At 43.2% G+C, this 18456-nt stretch overlaps 1 protein-coding gene across 5 annotated transcripts in view; it reads right to left on the bottom strand.

Moving 5' to 3' along the window:
- ptpn13 (protein tyrosine phosphatase non-receptor type 13) overlaps positions 1-18456 on the bottom strand; it is a 149915-nt gene that overhangs the window by 21288 nt on the left and 110171 nt on the right. For 2 of the 5 annotated variants that reach the window (XM_029692418.1, XM_029692413.1), the window contains 8 exons: positions 17706-17818; positions 14912-15019; positions 10391-10480; positions 6263-6759; positions 5556-5693; positions 3024-3117; positions 2053-2138; positions 22-175 (listed from right to left, as the gene is read on the bottom strand). In XM_029692418.1, the coding sequence (XP_029548278.1) occupies positions 22-175; positions 2053-2138; positions 3024-3117; positions 5556-5693; positions 6263-6759; positions 10391-10480; positions 14912-15019; positions 17706-17818 (1280 nt within the window). The remainder of the gene's footprint in view (positions 1-21; positions 176-2052; positions 2139-3023; positions 3118-5555; positions 5694-6262; positions 6760-10390; positions 10481-14911; positions 15020-17705; positions 17819-18456) is intronic. The other 3 variants (XM_029692414.1, XM_029692417.1, XM_029692416.1) reach the window with 3 other exon arrangements.

Here is an 18456-nt window from a genome sequence, read left to right as displayed (position 1 = left end):
GAGTGTGTACTGTACACTCACTATCAGTGATGAAGCTGTACTCTGGCTGGGCTTTGGGCGGAGCAGCCTCTGGTGCCGGTTGTTGTTGGTCGCTGGGAGGGGTGCACTGAGGGGTCAGAGGGGCGTGGATACGGTCCGCAGGGAGCTGACCCTTCTCTAACAGCAAGTGGACCATCTGAAGAAGGGATGAGTGGAGGAGAAGGGAGGAGAGGAGCAGAAGGGGAGCAGAAGGGGAGGTGCGGAGAAGGAGGGGAGGAGTGGAGAGTAACACCACTGGTCAGAAAGCACAAGGAGTCTCAAATAGGAGAAGACACCATAAGCCTATATAGTAGATACAGTTGAAGTCGGAGGTTTACATACACCTTAGCCAAATATCTTTAAACTCAGTTTTTCACAATTCCTGACATTTAATCCAAGTAAAAATTCCCTGTTTTAGGATCACTACTTTATTTTAAGAATGTGAAATGTCAGAATAATTGTAGAGAGAATTATTTATTTAAGCATTTATTTCTTTCATCACATTCCCCGTGGGTCAGAAGTTTAGATACACTCAATTAGTATTTGGTAGCATTGCCTTTAAATTGTTTAACTTGGGTCAAATGTTTTGGGTAGCCTTCCACAAGCTTCCCACAATAAGTTGGGTGAATTTTGGCCCATTCCTCCTGACAGAGCTGGTGTAACTGAGTCAGGTTTGTAGGCCTCCTTGCTCACACACACTTTTTCAGTTCTACCCACACATTTTCTATAGAATTGAGGTCAGGGCTTTGTGATGGCCACTCCAATACCTTGACTTTGTTGTCCTTAAGCCATTTTGTCACAACTTTGGAAGAATGGTTGGGGTCATTGACCATTTGCGACCAAGCTTTAACTTCCTGACTGATGTCTTGAGATGTTGCTTCAATATATCCACATTATTTCCCTTCCTCATGATGCCATCTATTTTGCGAAGTGCACCAGTCCCTCCTGCAGCAAAGCACCCACATAACATGATGCTGCCACCCCCATGCTTCACGGTTGGGATGGTGTTCTTCAGCTTGCAAGCCTCCCCCTTTTCCCTCCAAACATAATGATGGTCACTATGGCCAAACAGTTCTATTTTTGTTTCATCAGACCAGAGGACATTTCTCCAAAAAGTACGATATTTGTCCCCATGTGCAGTTGCAAACCATAGTCTGGCTTTTTTATGGCGGTTTTGGAGCAGTGGCTTCTTGCTTGCTGAGCGGCCCTTCAGGTTTTGTCGACATAGGACTCGTTTTACTGTGGAAAAAGATACTTTTGTACTCGTTTCCTCCAGCATCTTCACAAGGTCCTTTGCTGTTGTTCTGGGATTGATTTGCACTTTTCACACCAAAATACGTTCATCTCTAGGAGACAGAACGCGTCTCCTTCCTGAGCAGTATGACGGCTACGTGGTCCCATGGTGTTTATACTTGCATACTATTATTTGTACAGATGAACATGGTACCTTCAGGCGTTTGGAAATTGCTCCCAAGGATGAACCAGAATTGTGGAGGTCTACAATTCTTTTTTCTGAGGTCTTGGCTGATTTCTTTTGATTTTCCCATGATGTCAAGCAAAGAGGCACTGAGTTTGAAGTTAGGCCTTGAAATACATCCACAGGTACACCTCCAATTGACTCAAATTATGTCAATTAGCCTATCAGAAGCTTCTAAAGCCATGACATTTTCTGAAATTTTCCAAGCTGTTTTAAAGGCACAGTCAACTTAGTGTATGTACACTTCTGACCCACTGGAATTGTGATACAGTGCATTTTTAAGTCTATAAACAATTGTTGGAAAAATTCCTTGTGTCATGCACAAAGTGAGACGTCCTAACAAGACATTTGTGAAGTGGTTGAAAAACAAGTTTTAATGACTTCAATTTAAGTGTATGTAAACTTCCGACTTCCACTGTAGACGCTGGAACTTGCTAAACAAGCTAAACTGTCTGGTTGAATCATACCGTAGTAGGCAAGGAAATCACCACCACCATAGGTAAGTGGAAATAAGATATATCTCCATGAAAGTGAACTTTAACAGTGACTGTACTGACCTTTCCAGTATCTCTGAGGGTCTCCACAGCCTGCTTGTGAGTGGTTCCTTCCAGACTCTTCCCATTGACAGCCACCACCCTGTCACCTAGTAACCATAAAGACAGGTATTACACTGAGTGTACAGAACATTAGGAACACCTTCCTAATACTGAGCTGCATCCCCTTTTGCCATCAGAACAGCCTCAATTCGTCGGGGTATGGACTCCACAAGGTGTCGAAAGCGTTCCACAGGAATGCTGGCCCATGTTGACTCCAATGCGGCATGTCCTTTGGGTGGTGGAGCATTCTTGATACACGCTGGAAACGAGTGTGGAAAAACCCAGCAGCGTTGCTGTTCTTGACACAAACCGGTGCGCCTGGTACCTACTACCATACCCTGTTCAAAGACCCTTAAATATTTTGTCTTGCCCACTCACCCTCTGAATGGCACACATAAACAATCTGTGTCAATTGTATCAAGGCTTAAAAATCCTTCTTTAATCTGTCTCCCGCCTTCATCTACACTGACTGAAGTGGATTTAACAAGCGGCATCAAATAAGAGATCAGCGCTTTCACCTGGACTCACCTGGTCAGTCTATGTCATGGAAAGAGTTGTTAATGTTTTGTAGACTCAGTGTAAATAAACAGCCTGACTCCAGTCAAGCATTAAGGTGCTGACAACATGATACCACGGCAGGTTTGGTAGGAATCCTCCATGCTGGCTGCAGTCCATCAGGGTAATGTTCAGTAGGGTACACCATGGCACAGGGTTTTGCTACGGAAAACGTGAATCTGTGTTCTTATTGGACAAGTTCAGGTAGTACTCCCCATTTCTAAATGTTTTCTCCCTACTGATGTGTTGATCAGGCACCAAATGGAACAACACAGAAACAGAGGGAACTACCTAGACATGCCCAATAAGAAACCTTTGTTTTAAAACGTTTTGCTACGGTGTGCCTTACTGAACAGGACCAAGGTGCTATAGCTTACCCTTCTGGATCCTTCCGTCCAGTTCTGCAGCTCCTTTAGGGATGATGGCCTTCACATAAACCCCTCCATGCTTCACACTGGTATTCACTCCACCCTGAGGAGAACAGGTCGTGTCACTACAGTCAACCAGACAGAGGGAGTATAATGCTGAATTCACTACAGTCAGCCAGACAGAGGGAGTATAATGCTGTATTCACTACAGTCAGCCAGACAGAGGGAGTATAATGCTGTATTCACTACAGTCAACCAGACAGAGGGAGTGTAATGCTGTATTCACTACAGTCAACCAGACAGAGGGAGTATAATGCTGTATTCACTACAGTCAACCAGACAGAGGGAGTATAATGCTGTATTCACTACAGTCAACCAGACAGAGGGAGTATAATGCTGTATTCACTACAGTCAGCCAGACAGAGGGAGTATAATGCTGTATTCACTACAGTCAGCCAGACAGAGGGAGTATAATGCTGTATTCACTACAGTCAACCAGACTCCCAGAGGGAGTATAATGCTGTATTCACTACAGTCAGCCAGACAGAGGGAGTATAATGCTGTATTCACTACAGTCAACCAGACAGAGGGAGTATAATGCTGTATTCACTACAGTCAACCAGACTCCCAGAGGGAGTATAATGCTGTATTCACTACAGTCAGCCAGACAGAGGGAGTATAATGCTGTATTCACTACAGTCAACCAGACTCCCAGAGGGAGTATAATGCTGTATTCACTACAGTCAACCAGACAGAGGGAGTATAATGCTGTATTCACTACAGTCAACCAGACAGAGGGAGTATAATGCTGTATTCACTACAGTCAACCAGACTCCCAGAGGGAGTATAATGCTGTATTCACTACAGTCAGCCAGACAGAGGGAGTATAATGCTGTATTCACTACAGTCAACCAGACAGAGGGAGTATAATGCTGTATTCATGTCGTCCACAGACTGCCGGTCTATGGGGTTATTAGTGGGGTTGTATTATACAGGCTGCCGGTCTATGGGGTTATTAGTGGGGTTGTATTATACAGACTGCCGGTCTATGGGGTTATTAGTGGGGTTGTATTATACAGACTGCCGGTCTATGGGGTTATTAGTGGGGTTGTATTATACAGACTGCTGGTCTATATTAGTGGGGTTGTATTATACAGACTGCTGGTCTATGGGGTTATATTATACAGACTGCTGGTCTATGGGGTTATTAGTGGGGTTGTATTATACAGACTGCTGGTCTATATTAGTGGGGTTGTATTATACAGACTGCTGGTCTATGGGGTTGTATTATACAGACTGCTGGTCTATGGGGTTATTAGTGGGGTTGTATTTTACAGACTGCCGGTCTATGGGGTTATTAGTGGGGTTGTATTATACAGACTGCCGGTCTATGGGGTTATTAGTGGGGTTGTATTATACAGACTGCCGGTCTATGGGGTTATATTATACAGACTGCCGGTCTATGGGGTTATATTATACAGACTGCCGGTCTATGGGGTTATTAGTGGGGTTGTATTATACAGACTGCTGGTCTATGGGGTTATATTATACAGACTGCTGGTCTATGGGGTTATTAGTGGGGTTGTATTATACAGACTGCTGGTCTATGGGGTTGTATTATACAGACTGCCGGTCTATGGGGTTATTAGTGGGGTTGTATTATACAGACTGCTGGTCTATGGGGTCATTAGTGGGGTTGTATTATACAGACTGCTGGTCTATGGGGTTATTAGTGGGATTGTATTATACAGACTGCTGGTCTATATTAGTGGGGTTGTATTATACAGACTGCTGGTCTATGGGGTTATTAGTGGCATGGTATTATACAGACTGCTGGTCTATATTAGTGGGGTTGTATTATACAGACTGCTGGTCTATGGGGTTATTAGTGGCATGGTATTATACAGACTGCTGGTCTATATTAGTGGGGTTGTATTATACAGACTGCTGGTCTATGGGGTTATTAGTGGGGTTGTATTATACAGACTGCTGGTCTATGGGGTTATTAGTGGGGTTGTATTATACAGATCAGATGTATCTAAGTCGTGTTGTTAACATGACACATCACCATGATAGACTACATGACTCAAGTTGAAAGAACCTTTAACAATAATAATACCACTCATTCACAGGGAAAATTACACTGCTGGTCACTTCAGCAAATTAAAGTCGTCATGCAGGCAGTGGCACAACATCTAAGCAGGCATTAGTAAAACCACGATTAAACTGGCGGGTCATCCCAGGGTCAAATGATCCTACTGTAATCTGTACCTACAGCGGCAGTGTCACCATGTGTGAATCCTCATCCATCCATACAACATGTCTGTTTGAGAAAATGTGCATGCAGAGACGCAAAGCAATCTTCAAATCCCACAATGAAAGTCAAGCAGCAGAGCAACAGTAGGCACCAGAGCTACTGGAAAACACATACACCAGTCATGAGGAAAGAAAAAACCCCAAAAACAAAACAAAAAGAACCTTTCAGAACAGTACCAGAAACAGTACACTCAGTAACAGAACCGTGACACTCAGTAACAGTACCGTGACACTTATGCCCAAGCTGCTGTCCTTTTTAGACAGCTCAACGTCAAACACATCTCCAGGAGAGAGACTACTGACCCCTGGGACATTGCCACTTAACCCTCCCAAGCTGCCGTTGGGGAGAGGAGGAGTTAACTCCTGTAAACAGAGAACATGGCAGTAAATGGAACGTTGGGGTTGTTGCCAGGCAACAGACATGCAGAGAGAATAACAGGAAGTAGTTTTAGAGGAGGGGGAGGAATTGGTATAGGAAGTATAACATAGGAAAGGATCAAAAGATGCAGCCATACTATAACGCTGCATTGCATTTGTTAAAATTCTAAAACGCAATGACATGTAGCCAGACATGATTAAACAAAACATGCAATTAGTTTGTAAAAAACGTCAAGCATTTCGAGAGGTTGTTTGTTAACGGCATGCATCTTTGTAGTGGTATTGTATAGTCTACCTTGAGGACATCAACAAACATATGACTAAATACTAGGGACTGTTTCTCAGGTAGTTTTCAGGTCATACACAAGATGGTGAACATTATTCGCTGTACATGTTGCTCTTGAATTTGATCTTGTAGCCTACTGACTTCCAGACATATCAAAAGCACCAAAACACCACCAATGAAAAACTCTCCATTACAGATAACTGAAACAGAGCTGCCACCTGTTGAACTCTTGTTAAAGTTGTCAGAAAAAACCCCGGCCCCTACCTACCTTTTTAAACTTTGGTTTCTCTTGACTACTAGAGTACGTCTCCTCATCCATTTCAGAGTCCCCTCTATCTGAATAGTCTGGGTCTTTAGGGACCTCAGGGATCTTAGCTTTCCTGGTTTTGGGTGGCAACGCCGGTGGAGACGCTTTGAGTGGGTCGAAGGTCAAGGCGATGTTGTTGGTTCGATCCTGGTGATGGAGTATGGATACGGGTACTGAGGCAGCTTCAGTGGGCAGGGTGCGATGGGGCTGGGTGCCGTTGACGGGGGTCTGGAGGGGTGCATTAGTGCTCTCGGTCCTGGAGTCCTGTGAGCGGAGGCTGCTCTGGCGTGGGACTGTGGAGACAGACGAGGAGGTGGTGGTGGTGGGGAGAGGAGGGCTGGGGGATCCTGTTCCTGCCTCCTGTTCCTCAATTGAAGACTCAAAGTCCAGGTCCTGTTGTCGCTGTCCGGAGACCGTCAGAGGAGCCTGGGGTTTATAAACAAACCCTGACGGAGGCGCTAGAGGAGACAGACAGGAATACTGGTTATGATTGCACTGCTACTGATTATAAAGCGTGACATAGGCGCTTATAGTGCCTCAAACATCTATAACTACATTCATAAAGGATACTAGTTACAAGATTGCTCTACCGCTAACCCCAGCCAGTCAGACCTAGCGCTAACCCCAGCCAGTCAGACCTGGCGCTAACCCCAGCCAGTCAGACCTGGCGCTAACCCCAGCCAGTCAGACCTGGCGCTAACCCCAGCCAGTCAGACCTGGCGCTAACCCCAGCCAGTCAGACCTGGCGCTAACCCCAGCCAGTCAGACCTGGCGCTAACCCCAGCCAGTCAGACCTGGCGCTAACCCCAGCCAGTCAGACCTGGCGCTAACCCCAGCCAGTCAGACCTGGCGCTAACCCCAGCCAGTCAGACCTGGCGCTAACCCCAGCCAGTCAGACCTGGCGCTAACCCCAGCCAGTCAGACCTGGCGCTAACCCCAGCCAGTCAGACCTGGCGCTAACCCCAGCCAGTCAGACCTGGCGCTAACCCCAGCCAGTCAGACCTGGCGCTAACCCCAGCCAGTCAGACCTGGCGCTAACCCCAGCCAGTCAGACCTGGCGCTAACCCCAGCCAGTCAGACCTGGCGCTAACCCCAGCCAGTCAGACCTGGCGCTAACCCCAGCCAGTCAGACCTGGCGCTAACCCCAGCCAGTCAGACCTGGCGCTAACCCCAGCCAGTCAGACCTGGCGCTAACCCCAGCCAGTCAGACCTGGCGCTAACCCCAGCCAGTCAGACCTGGCGCTAACCCCAGCCAGTCAGACCTGGCGCTAACCCCAGCCAGTCAGACCTAGCGCTAACCCCAGCCAGTCAGAACTAGCGCTAACCCCAGCCAGTCAGACCTAGCGCTAACCCCAGCCAGTCAGACCTAGCGCTAACCCCAGCCAGTCACACCTAGCGCTAACCCCAGCCAGTCACACCTAGCGCTAACCCCAGCCAGTCACACCTAGCGCTAACCCCAGCCAGTCACACCTAGCGCTAACCCCAGCCAGTCACACCTAGCGCTAACCCCAGCCAGTCAGACCTAGCGCTAACCCCAGCCAGTCAGACCTAGCGCTAACCCCAGCCAGTCACACCTAGCGCTAACCCCAGCCAGTCACACCTAGCGCTAACCCCAGCCAGTCACACCTAGCGCTAACCCCAGCCAGTCAGACCTAGCGCTAACCCCAGCCAGTCAGACCTAGCGCTAACCCCAGCCAGTCAGACCTAGCGCTAACCCCAGCCAGTCAGACCTAGCGCTAACCCCAGCCAGTCAGACCTAGCGCTAACCCCAGCCAGTCAGACCTAGCGCTAACCCCAGCCAGTCAGACCTAGCGCTAACCCCAGCCAGTCAGACCTACCTCACTTCCTATGAATACCCTCTTTGTAATGCATTATAATTGCATTTATAACAGCTTATGAGCTTTACATAATGTAAAAATAATTCAGGACAAAGGCACTTTTAACTGCTCATAAACATCTATAATAAGTACATAGCTGCGAGCCATACATAATGGATCGTCCAGAGAGTCTCTCTCTGGGCTGCGAGCCATACATAATGGATCGTCCATAGAGTCTCTCTCTGGGCTGCGAGCCATACATAATGGATCATCCATAGAGTCTCTCTCTGGGCTGCGAGCCATACATAATGGATCATCCATAGTCTCTCTCTCTGGGCTGCGAGCCATACATAATGGATCGTCCATAGAGTCTCTCTCTGGGCTGCGAGCCATACATAATGGATTGTCCATAGTCTCTCTCTCTGGGCTGCGAGCCATACATAATGGATCATCCATAGAGTCTCTCTATGGGCTGCGAGCCATACATAATGGATCGTCCATAGTCTCTCTCTCTGGGCTGCGAGCCATACATAATGGATCGTCCATAGTCTCTCTCTCTGGGCTGCGAGCCATACATAATGGATCATCCATAGAGTCTCTCTCTGGACTGCGAGCCATACATAATGGATCGTCCATAGAGTCTCTCTCATACATAATGGATCGTCCAGAGAGTCTCTCTCTGGGCTGCGAGCCATACATAATGGATCATCCATAGTCTCTCTCTCTGGGCTGCGAGCCATACATAATGGATCGTCCATAGTCTCTCTCTCTCTCTGGGCTGCGAGCCATACATAATGGATCGTCCATAGTCTCTCTCTCTGGGCTGCGAGCCATACATAATGGATTGTCCATAGAGTCTCTCTCTGGGCTGCGAGCCATACATAATGGATTGTCCATAGAGTCTCTCTCTGGGCTGCGAGCCATACATAATGGATCGTCCATAGAGTCTCTCTCTGGGCTGCGAGCCATACATAATGGATCGTCCATAGAGTCTCTCTCTGGGCTGCGAGCCATACATAATGGATCGTCCATAGAGTCTCTCTCTGGGCTGCGAGCCATACATAATGGATCGTGCGGAATGATTAACCTCGGTTATTAAACTAGTTGACCTAACGTCGGTTCAATTACTTGAATTCCATTTAGTTACGCTGAATGTTTTTTTTGTGAGCAAAACGCACTGTTTTTTTCTAGAGAGAATTAATTAAGCAAATATTCAACCTAGTTCAGAGGCAGAAACGTAATAATTACCGTAAATTCCGGACTATAAGCCGCAACTTTTTTCCCAGCTTTGAACCTCGCGGCTTAAACAATGACGCGGCTAATATATGGATTTTTCCCGCTTTCAAATTTTTTTCTCCAAAAAAACACATTCTGTGACGTGCTCAGTTTTTTGGTGGCATGAAGCTTTCATTAGACCAATGAAATTGCCGAACGGGTTAAGGTCAAACAACTTTTTTGTTTACTGTTTAGATTAAATCGAGCGCTCTCAAACTTCCCATCATTCTGATTACGGTAGTCATTTTGTTACCCTCATCATGGCAAAGACACGGAGAAATGCATATGATGCAGCTTTCAAGTTGAAGGCAATTGATCTGGCTGTTGGAAAAGGAAATAGAGCTGCTGCACGGGAGCTTGGTCTTAATGAGTCGATGATAAGACGTTGGAAACAGCAGCGTGAGGAATTGACTCAGTGCAAAAAGACAACTACCGGTAAAGCTTACTGCAAATTTTTTCTTTTAAGCCGTGTTTCGTTAAAGCCTATTTATTTTTGTTACAAGCCGTGTTTCGTTAAAGCCTGTGTAAAGTTAATTTGTTTCAATGTACCGGTAGGCACCTGCGGCTTATAGACATGTGCGGCTTATTTCTGTTCAAAATAATATTTTTTTTTAAATTCAGTGGATGCGGCTTATATTCAGGTGCGCTTAATAGTCCGGAAATTACAGTAACTATAATGACCATAATCCATTGCGCCTGTTTTTCCCGGCTCAGACAGAGACGGCTCAGAGAGTGAGAGTCATTATTTCATAACGCATTTAATGTTAAAAATAAATAATCTAAAACGGTTTGAAACTAAATCACCTTAAAGCACTAATCGCTCAGCACTAATAATGGAATATAATGCACAACAAGAGGTGCTTATAACTACTCATAAACATCTATAATAACTACATAAATACATCCAAAGAGCATTTCTCTGGGCTGTGAGCGATACATAATGCATTATAATGCATGACATAGCTGCTAATAACTGCCCATAAACGTTTATAACTACCTTCATAAAGCCTCTCTCTTGGCTGAGACAGCACCAGCGTGACATCGGGGGCGCTCTGCAGGACCTCGGTGGCAGAGATCAGACGGTCCCCTGCAGAACACAACACACACTGGTACTGTCACTCACACTGCACATACTGGAGCAATCTGGGTTAGGTCATCTATTCCACACAATTCACATATGGCTCTCTGAAAGTTACAAAGTAAGGCTTCCTGATGGATGCAAAAGACACTTTTCTGAACCACTTACACTATATATACACATACAGTTGAAATCGGAAGTTTACATACACCTTAACCAAATACATTTAAACTCAGTCTTTCACAATTCCTGACATTTAATCCTAGTAAAAATTCCCTGTTTTAGGTCAGTTAGGATCACCACTTTATTTTAAGAATGTGAAACGACAGAATAATAGAAGAGAGAATGATTTATTTCAACTTTTACTTATTTCATCACATTCCCAGTGGGTCAGAAGTTAACATACACTGAATTAGTATTTGGTAGCATTGCCTTTAAATTGTTAAACGTTTTGGGTGGGCTTCCACAAGCTTCCCACAATAAGTTGGGTGAATTTTGGACCATTCCTCCTAACAGAGATGGTGTAACCGAGTCAGGTTTGTAGGTCTCCTTGCTCGCACACGCTTTTTCAGTTCAGCCCACAAATTTTCTATGGAATTGAGGTCAACGCTTTGTGATGGCCACTCCAATACTTTGACTTTGTTGTCCTTAAGCCATTTTGCCACAACTTTGGAAGCATGCTTGGGGTCATTGTTCATTTGGAAGACCCATTTGCGACCAAGTTTTAACTTCCTGACTGATGTCTTGAGATGTTGCTTCAATATATCCACATCGTTTAACTTCCTCATGATGCCATCTATTTTGTGAAGTGCACCAGTCCCTCCTGCAGCAACACACCCCCACAACATGATGCTGCCACCCCCATGCTTCACGGTTGGGATGGTGTTCTTCGGCTTGCAAGCCTCCCCCTTTTTCCTCCAAACATAACGATGGTCATTATGGCCAAACAATTATATTTTTGTTTCATCAGACCAGAGGACATTTCTCCAAAAAGTACGATCTTTGTCCCCATGTGCAGTTGCAAACCGTAGTCTGGCTTTTTTATGGCGGTTTTGGAGCAGTGGCTTCTTCCTTGCCGAGCGGCCTTTCAGGTTTTGTCGATATCATTTTACTGTGGATATAGATACTTTTGTACCCGTTTCCTCCAGCATCTTCACAAAGTCCTTTGCTGTTGTTCTGGGATTTGCACTTTTCGCACCAAAGTACATTCATCTCTAGGAGACAGAACGTGTCTCCTTCCTGAGTGGTATGACGGCTGCGTGGTCCCATGGTGTTTATACTTGCATACTATTGTTTGTACAGATGAACGTGGTACCTTCAGGCGTTTGGAAATTGCTCCCAAGGATGAACCAGACTTGTGGAGGTCTACAATTTTTTTTCTGAGGTCTTGGCTGATTTCTTTTGATTTTCCCATGATGTCAAGCAAAGAGGCACTGAGTTAGAAGTTAGGCCTTGAAATACATCCACAGGTACACCTCCAATCGACTCAAATGATGTCAATTAGCCTATCAGAAGCTTCTAAAGCTATGACATCATTTTCTGGAATTTTCCAAGCTGTTTAAAGGCACAGTCAACTTAGTGTATGTACACTTCTGACCCACTTGAATTGTGATACAGTGAATTGTAAGTGAAATAATCTGCCTGTTAACAACTGTTGGAAAAATTACTTGTGTCATGCACAAAGTAGATGTCCTAACCGACTTGCCAAAACTAAAGTTTGTTAACAAGAAATTTGTGAAGTGGTTGAAAAACAAGTTTTAATGACTCCAACCTAAGAGTATGTAAACTTCTGACTTCAACTAATATATATATATATATATATACACACATACATACACACACACACACACACACACACACACACAACAGTATCAGTGAAAAGTTTTAGAACACCTACTCATTTAACGTTTTTTCTTTATTTGGCCATTTTCAACATTGTAGAATAATAGTGAAGACATCAAAACTATAAAATAACACATATGGAATAATCTAGTAATCAAAGAAAAAGTGTTAAACAAATCAAAATATATTTTACATTTGAGATTCTTCAAATAGCCACCCTTTGCCTTGATGACAGCTTTGCACACTCTTGACACTCTCTCAACCAGCTTCATGAGGTAGTCACCTGGAATGCTTTTCAATTAACAGGTGTGCCTTCTTCAAAGTTCCTTTGTGGAATTTCTTTCCTTCTTAATGCGTTTGAGCCAATACGTTGTGTTGTGACAAGGTAGGGGTGGTATACAGAAGATAGCCCTATTTGGACCAAGTCCATCTGAATCTCAAATATATTTTGAGTTGGTCAACACTTTTTGTTTTAGTTACTACATGGTTCCATGTGTTATTTCATAGTTATGTCTTCACTATTATTCTACAATGTAAAAAATAGTAAAAATAAAGAAAACCTTGAGTAGGTGTGTCCAAATTATTTGACAAACATTGTCAGTAGAATGGCCTTACTGAAGAGCTCAGTGACTTTCAACGTGGCACCATCATAGGATGCCACCTTTCAAACAGTAAGTTCGTCAGATTTCTGCTCTGCTGGAGCTGCCCCGGTCAACTATAAGTTGGCTGGCCTGCACAGAGCCCTGACCGCAACCTCATCGTACAACTTTGGGATGAATTGGAACGCCTACTGCGAGCCAGGCCTAATCGCCCAACATCAGTGCCCAACCTCACTAATGCTCATGTCTGAATGGAAGCAAATCCCCACAGCAATGTTCCAACATCTAGTGGAAAGCCTTCCCAGAAGAGTGGAGGCTGTTATAGCAGCAATGTTCCAACATCTAGTGGAAAGCCTTCCCAGAAGAGTGGAGGCTGTTATAGCAGCAATGTTCCAACATCTAGTAGAAAGCCTTCCCAGAAGAGTGGAGGCTGTTATAGCAGCAATGTTCCAACATCTAGTGGAAAGCCTTCCAGGAAGAGTCGAGTCTGTTATAGCAGCAAAATAGGGAACAACTCCATATTAATGCCCATGATTTTTGGAATGAGATGTTGGATGAGCAGGTGTCCACTTTCTTTAGGTCATGTGGTGTATATTACACAGGTAGGACAAGGTGTCCACTTTCTTTAGGTCATGTGGTGTATATTACACAGGTAGGAGGAGACCCTTGGCTGGTTTCAAAGACATGGTGCAATACATGTTAGACATCAAGTGCATTTTGTAAATGATGCTATATTATACAATACATTATATTATACAATATATTATTATACAATACATTATACAATACATTATTATACAATACATTATTACACAATACATTATTATACAATACATTATTATACAATATATTATTATACAATATATTATTATACAATATATTATATTATACAATGCATTATTATTATTATTCAATACATAAATTATTATAATACACTACATTATTATTAGCAGTAGTAGTACACACTACATTATTATTAGTATTATTATACTCACTTATTATTATAATACACAACATTATTATAACATTACATTATTATTATACTACATTATTATACTACACTACATTATTGTACTATATTATTACACTACATTACATTATTACAAACATTACACCCTAAATTATTATTACACACTACATTATTATAACATTGCATTATTATTATACTACACTGCATTATTATAACATTGCATTATACTACACTGCATTATTATTATACTACACTACATTATTATTATACTACACTACATTATTATTATACTACACTACATTATTATTATACTACATTACATTATTATACTACATTATTATTATACTACATTATTATTATACTACATTATTATACTACACTGCATTATTATAACATTACATTATTATTATACTACACTACATTATTATTACATTATTATTATACTACATTATTATTATTATACTACATTATTATTATACTACACTACATTATTATTATACTACATTACATTATACTACATTACATTATTATACTACACTGCATTATAACATTGCATTATTATTATACTACACTACATTATTATACTACACTACATTATTATTACATTACATTATTATTATACTACACTGCATTATTATTATACTACATTATTATACTACATTATTATTATACTACACTACATTATTATTATACTACATTATTATACACTACATTATTATTACATTACATTATTATACTACACTGCATTATTATTATTATACTACATTATTATACTACACTACATTATTATTACATTACATTATTATTATACTACACTACATTATTATACTACACTACATTATTATACTACATTATTATTACACTACATTACTACAAACATTACACTCTAAATTATTATTACACACTATATTATTATTACTACACACTACATCATTATTATACATTATATTAGCATTATTATTATTATTACTACATTATTACAAACATTACACACTACAGTATTATTATACATTATGTTATCTCACTGACCTGGCTTGAGGCTACCATTGACATCAGCAGGACCCCCAGGAGTTATGGAGCTGATGAATGTGCCAAGATCAACATGACCAGAGTTTTGCCCCCCTACTATCTGTAACCCTGTAGTAGACAGAGACAGCAGGTTAGTATGAACAGACCAGAGTTCTGTTCCTCTACTATCTGTAGTAACCCTGTAGTAGACAGAGACAGCAGGTTAGTATGAACAGACCAGAGTTCTGTTCCTCTACTATCTGTAGTAACCCTGTAGTAGACAGAGACAGCAGGTTGGTATGAACAGACCAGAGTTCTGTTCCTCTACTATATGTAACCCTGTAGTAGACAGAGACAGCAGGTTAGTATGAACAGACCAGAGTTCTGTTCCTCTACTATCTGTAGTAACCCTGTAGTAGACAGAGACAGCAGGTTGGTATGAACAGACCAGAGTTCTGTTCCTCTACTATCTGTAGTAACCCTGTAGTAAACAGAGACAGCAGGTTGGTATGAACAGATCAACATGACCAGAGTTCTGTTCCTCTACTATCTGTAGTAACCCTGTAGTAGACAGAGACAGCAGGTTGGTATGAACAGGTACTCAGGGCTCTAAAGTGCAACCAATTTGGTCACATATGCGACTAAATATTTTGCTGTGTGACCAGGAGTTTTATTTTGGGAGCACTGTGTGACTATGAAAAAAAATTGCCCAGATAATAATGGAGGTCAAAAGATCTGACCCATATTATGGGTACAACATCTGCTTCCTGTAGCAGATCGCCGAGACCGCATGTTCTAAAACTGCTCTCGCGTTGACATAGTTAACCATTTGTTCAGTCGTGTTACTTCATTGCTAGCTAGCTAACAACCTGGTAACTTTGCCAGTACATTCAGGAGCACAGAAAGTAAGGAAGAGGGATAGCTTCTTCAGAAGATCAATGATCATAGCTGTGAATGAATGACAGATCTCGTGCATGTCATCATCACAAATCTGATGTTTTTATTATTCTATATATTATTATTATTGTTATTATTATTATTATTATTATTATTATTATTATTATTATTATTACGTTCTTTTTCTCCACAATTTTCATGATAACGATCTTGTCTCATCGCTGCAACTCCCCAACGGGTTCGGGAGAGGCGAAAGTCAAGTCATGCGTCCTCTGAAACACGACCCACCAAGCCGCGCTTCTTAACACCTGCTCGGTTAACCAGGAAGCCAGCCGCACCAATGTGTCTGAGGAAACACCGTTCAAATGATGACCGAAGTCAACCTGCAGGCTCCCGGCCCGCCACAAGGAGTCGCTAGAGCGTGATATACATTTAAACAGTACCACAATCAAATCAAAACATCAAGGTTGAATTAAGTTGACTGAGGATTTCCTGTCCCACTGACCATAACACGTTAAATAATAAGAAGCATGTTACAGGAAACTGGGTAACCTAATACACTATGGTGAGCACATCACTCCGCAAGATAAATGACCTACGTGATTAAATACATGAACTAAGTGTGAATGGACAGCATTATCTGTTGTGGGTGTGTGTCTGTACGCATTCTCTCTGGTCTATCACAGAGACTGATGTAATTCACTGCTCTGCTCTCTAACTGGGAGCAGCCTGTATGTATGACGTAGTGAAGAGGTTTAAACAGGCTGATAGCTTTAGCACATCTATATATCACTGTCATCCAGCACAACAGAAGCTGTGTGTGTGTGTGTGTGTGTGTGTGTGTGTGTTGGCCAGTGGCTAATGGGAGCTAACACAAGGTAAGCTAGGGTAAAAGGTCACGATACATTCTGGTGCCAAGCAGGAGGCTATTCAACTGGGGAGCCCTGGTCCAATTTAGTGCACTATATAGGGAATAGGGTGCCATTTTGAGGGAACAGGGTGCCATTTTGAGGGAATTGGGTGCCATTTTGGCCACACGTGGGGAACAGAAGCCAGAGTTATGGAACTCTACCAATGAGACTTAGTGTTGTTGCAGTTACTTACCCCTATATAACTGAGGCTAAATGTAGCTAAAAACCCACACTCACTAGACTGATCAGTGTCCCAAATGGCAACCTATTCCCTTTATAGTGCACTATAAAGTAGTGCACTTTAAAGTAGTGCACTTTAAAGTAGTGCACTTTAAAGTAGTGCACTTTAAAGGGAATAGGGTAGTAGTGTACTATAAAGGGAATAGGGTAGTAATGCACTATAAAGCAGTGCACTATAAATGGAATAGGATGCCATTTAGGATGAAAACAGTAGCTTGTTGAGAATGAGACAGAGCCCAAGGAGAACCTACTACTGACGCTAGTCAGAGAGAGACAGGCGCCGACGCCAGTCAGAGAGAGACAGGCGCCGACGCCAGTCAGAGAGAGACAGGCGCCGACGCCAGTCAGAGAGAGACAGGCGCCGACGCCAGTCAGAGAGAGACAGGCGCCGACGCCAGTCAGAGAGAGACAGGCGCCGACGCCAGTCAGAGAGAGACAGGCGCCGACGCCAGTCAGAGAGAGACAGGCGCCGACGCCAGTCAGAGAGAGACAGGCGCCGACGCCAGTCAGAGAGAGACAGGCGCTGACGCCAGTCAGAGAGACAGGCGCATGCTCACACCTGGAAAGGGAACAAACAGGTATGGTATGTATGCCTACCTGAATGCAAGAAACATCCTCACATGGTTACTAGACATAATACATGGCGTTGGACAACGTTCACACAGACAGACAGTGTTGGCACTGCCAAGGCCAATGTCAAAGCAAACAACAAAAAAACATAAAGACAAGCACAGCATGTCTCATAGCAACCAGAAAAAGAACCTGACCTACGACATCAGCATGTCCCGCCTCTTCCACGGAGGAGGAGGAGTCAGACTCTTTCTGGAAGCTCTTAAGACTCCAGGCGGTGCTGCCGTGCGATGCTGAGGAACCAAACCTTCTGTTGAGGAGAGAGAGAGAAGAGAGAGAAGAGAGAGGAAGGAAGGAAGGAAGGAGAAAGAGCATTAACACCCTTCTACAGAGCCTCTACAGAACATGATCTTTTTGTTACTATTCAATCCAGGGTGGGGGGGGGGGGGGGTGGCAAATTGGTCTGGGACAGCCCAAACTATACTGCTGTATTAAAAGAGAAAGTCTTAGGATAGAACTAACTCCATATTCAGATGGTAGTTAATCTGTCTGGAAGCAAAAACAACAGAGACTGTGGCTGAATACAACAAACCCCTTCACTGATTAACATGATGTTAATATGAAGCCCTGTTATAGTTCATGGGTCAGAACCAAACGCCTTTTTAAGAACAGAGCAGAACGTCCTTCCATTCCAAAAAGCCCCAAAACAAAATCCGGCGGGAGGAAGATATGAGGGAAGACAGAAAGTACTGTCAACTCAGCACTGAACCAAAAAGGCCCTCCCTCGCCTCTCCTCCCCTAGAGGGCTAATTAAAGGCATGACTAGACAAAGACTAGAACACTCACTGATCCACAGACAAAGGAATGAAGAGACATTACATAGTAAAGAGTCTGCTGTGGCGCTGAAGGTAGGCAACCCCTGCCCTGCTCTAAGGTCAGCTCAGTCCA

Source organism: Salmo trutta, chromosome 15 (assembly GCF_901001165.1).
Source record: "Salmo trutta chromosome 15, fSalTru1.1, whole genome shotgun sequence".
Taxonomy (NCBI): Eukaryota; Metazoa; Chordata; class Actinopteri; order Salmoniformes; family Salmonidae; genus Salmo; species Salmo trutta.
Note: the sequence above shows the minus strand (reverse complement) of the source record. Positions and strands in the feature narration are given on the sequence as shown.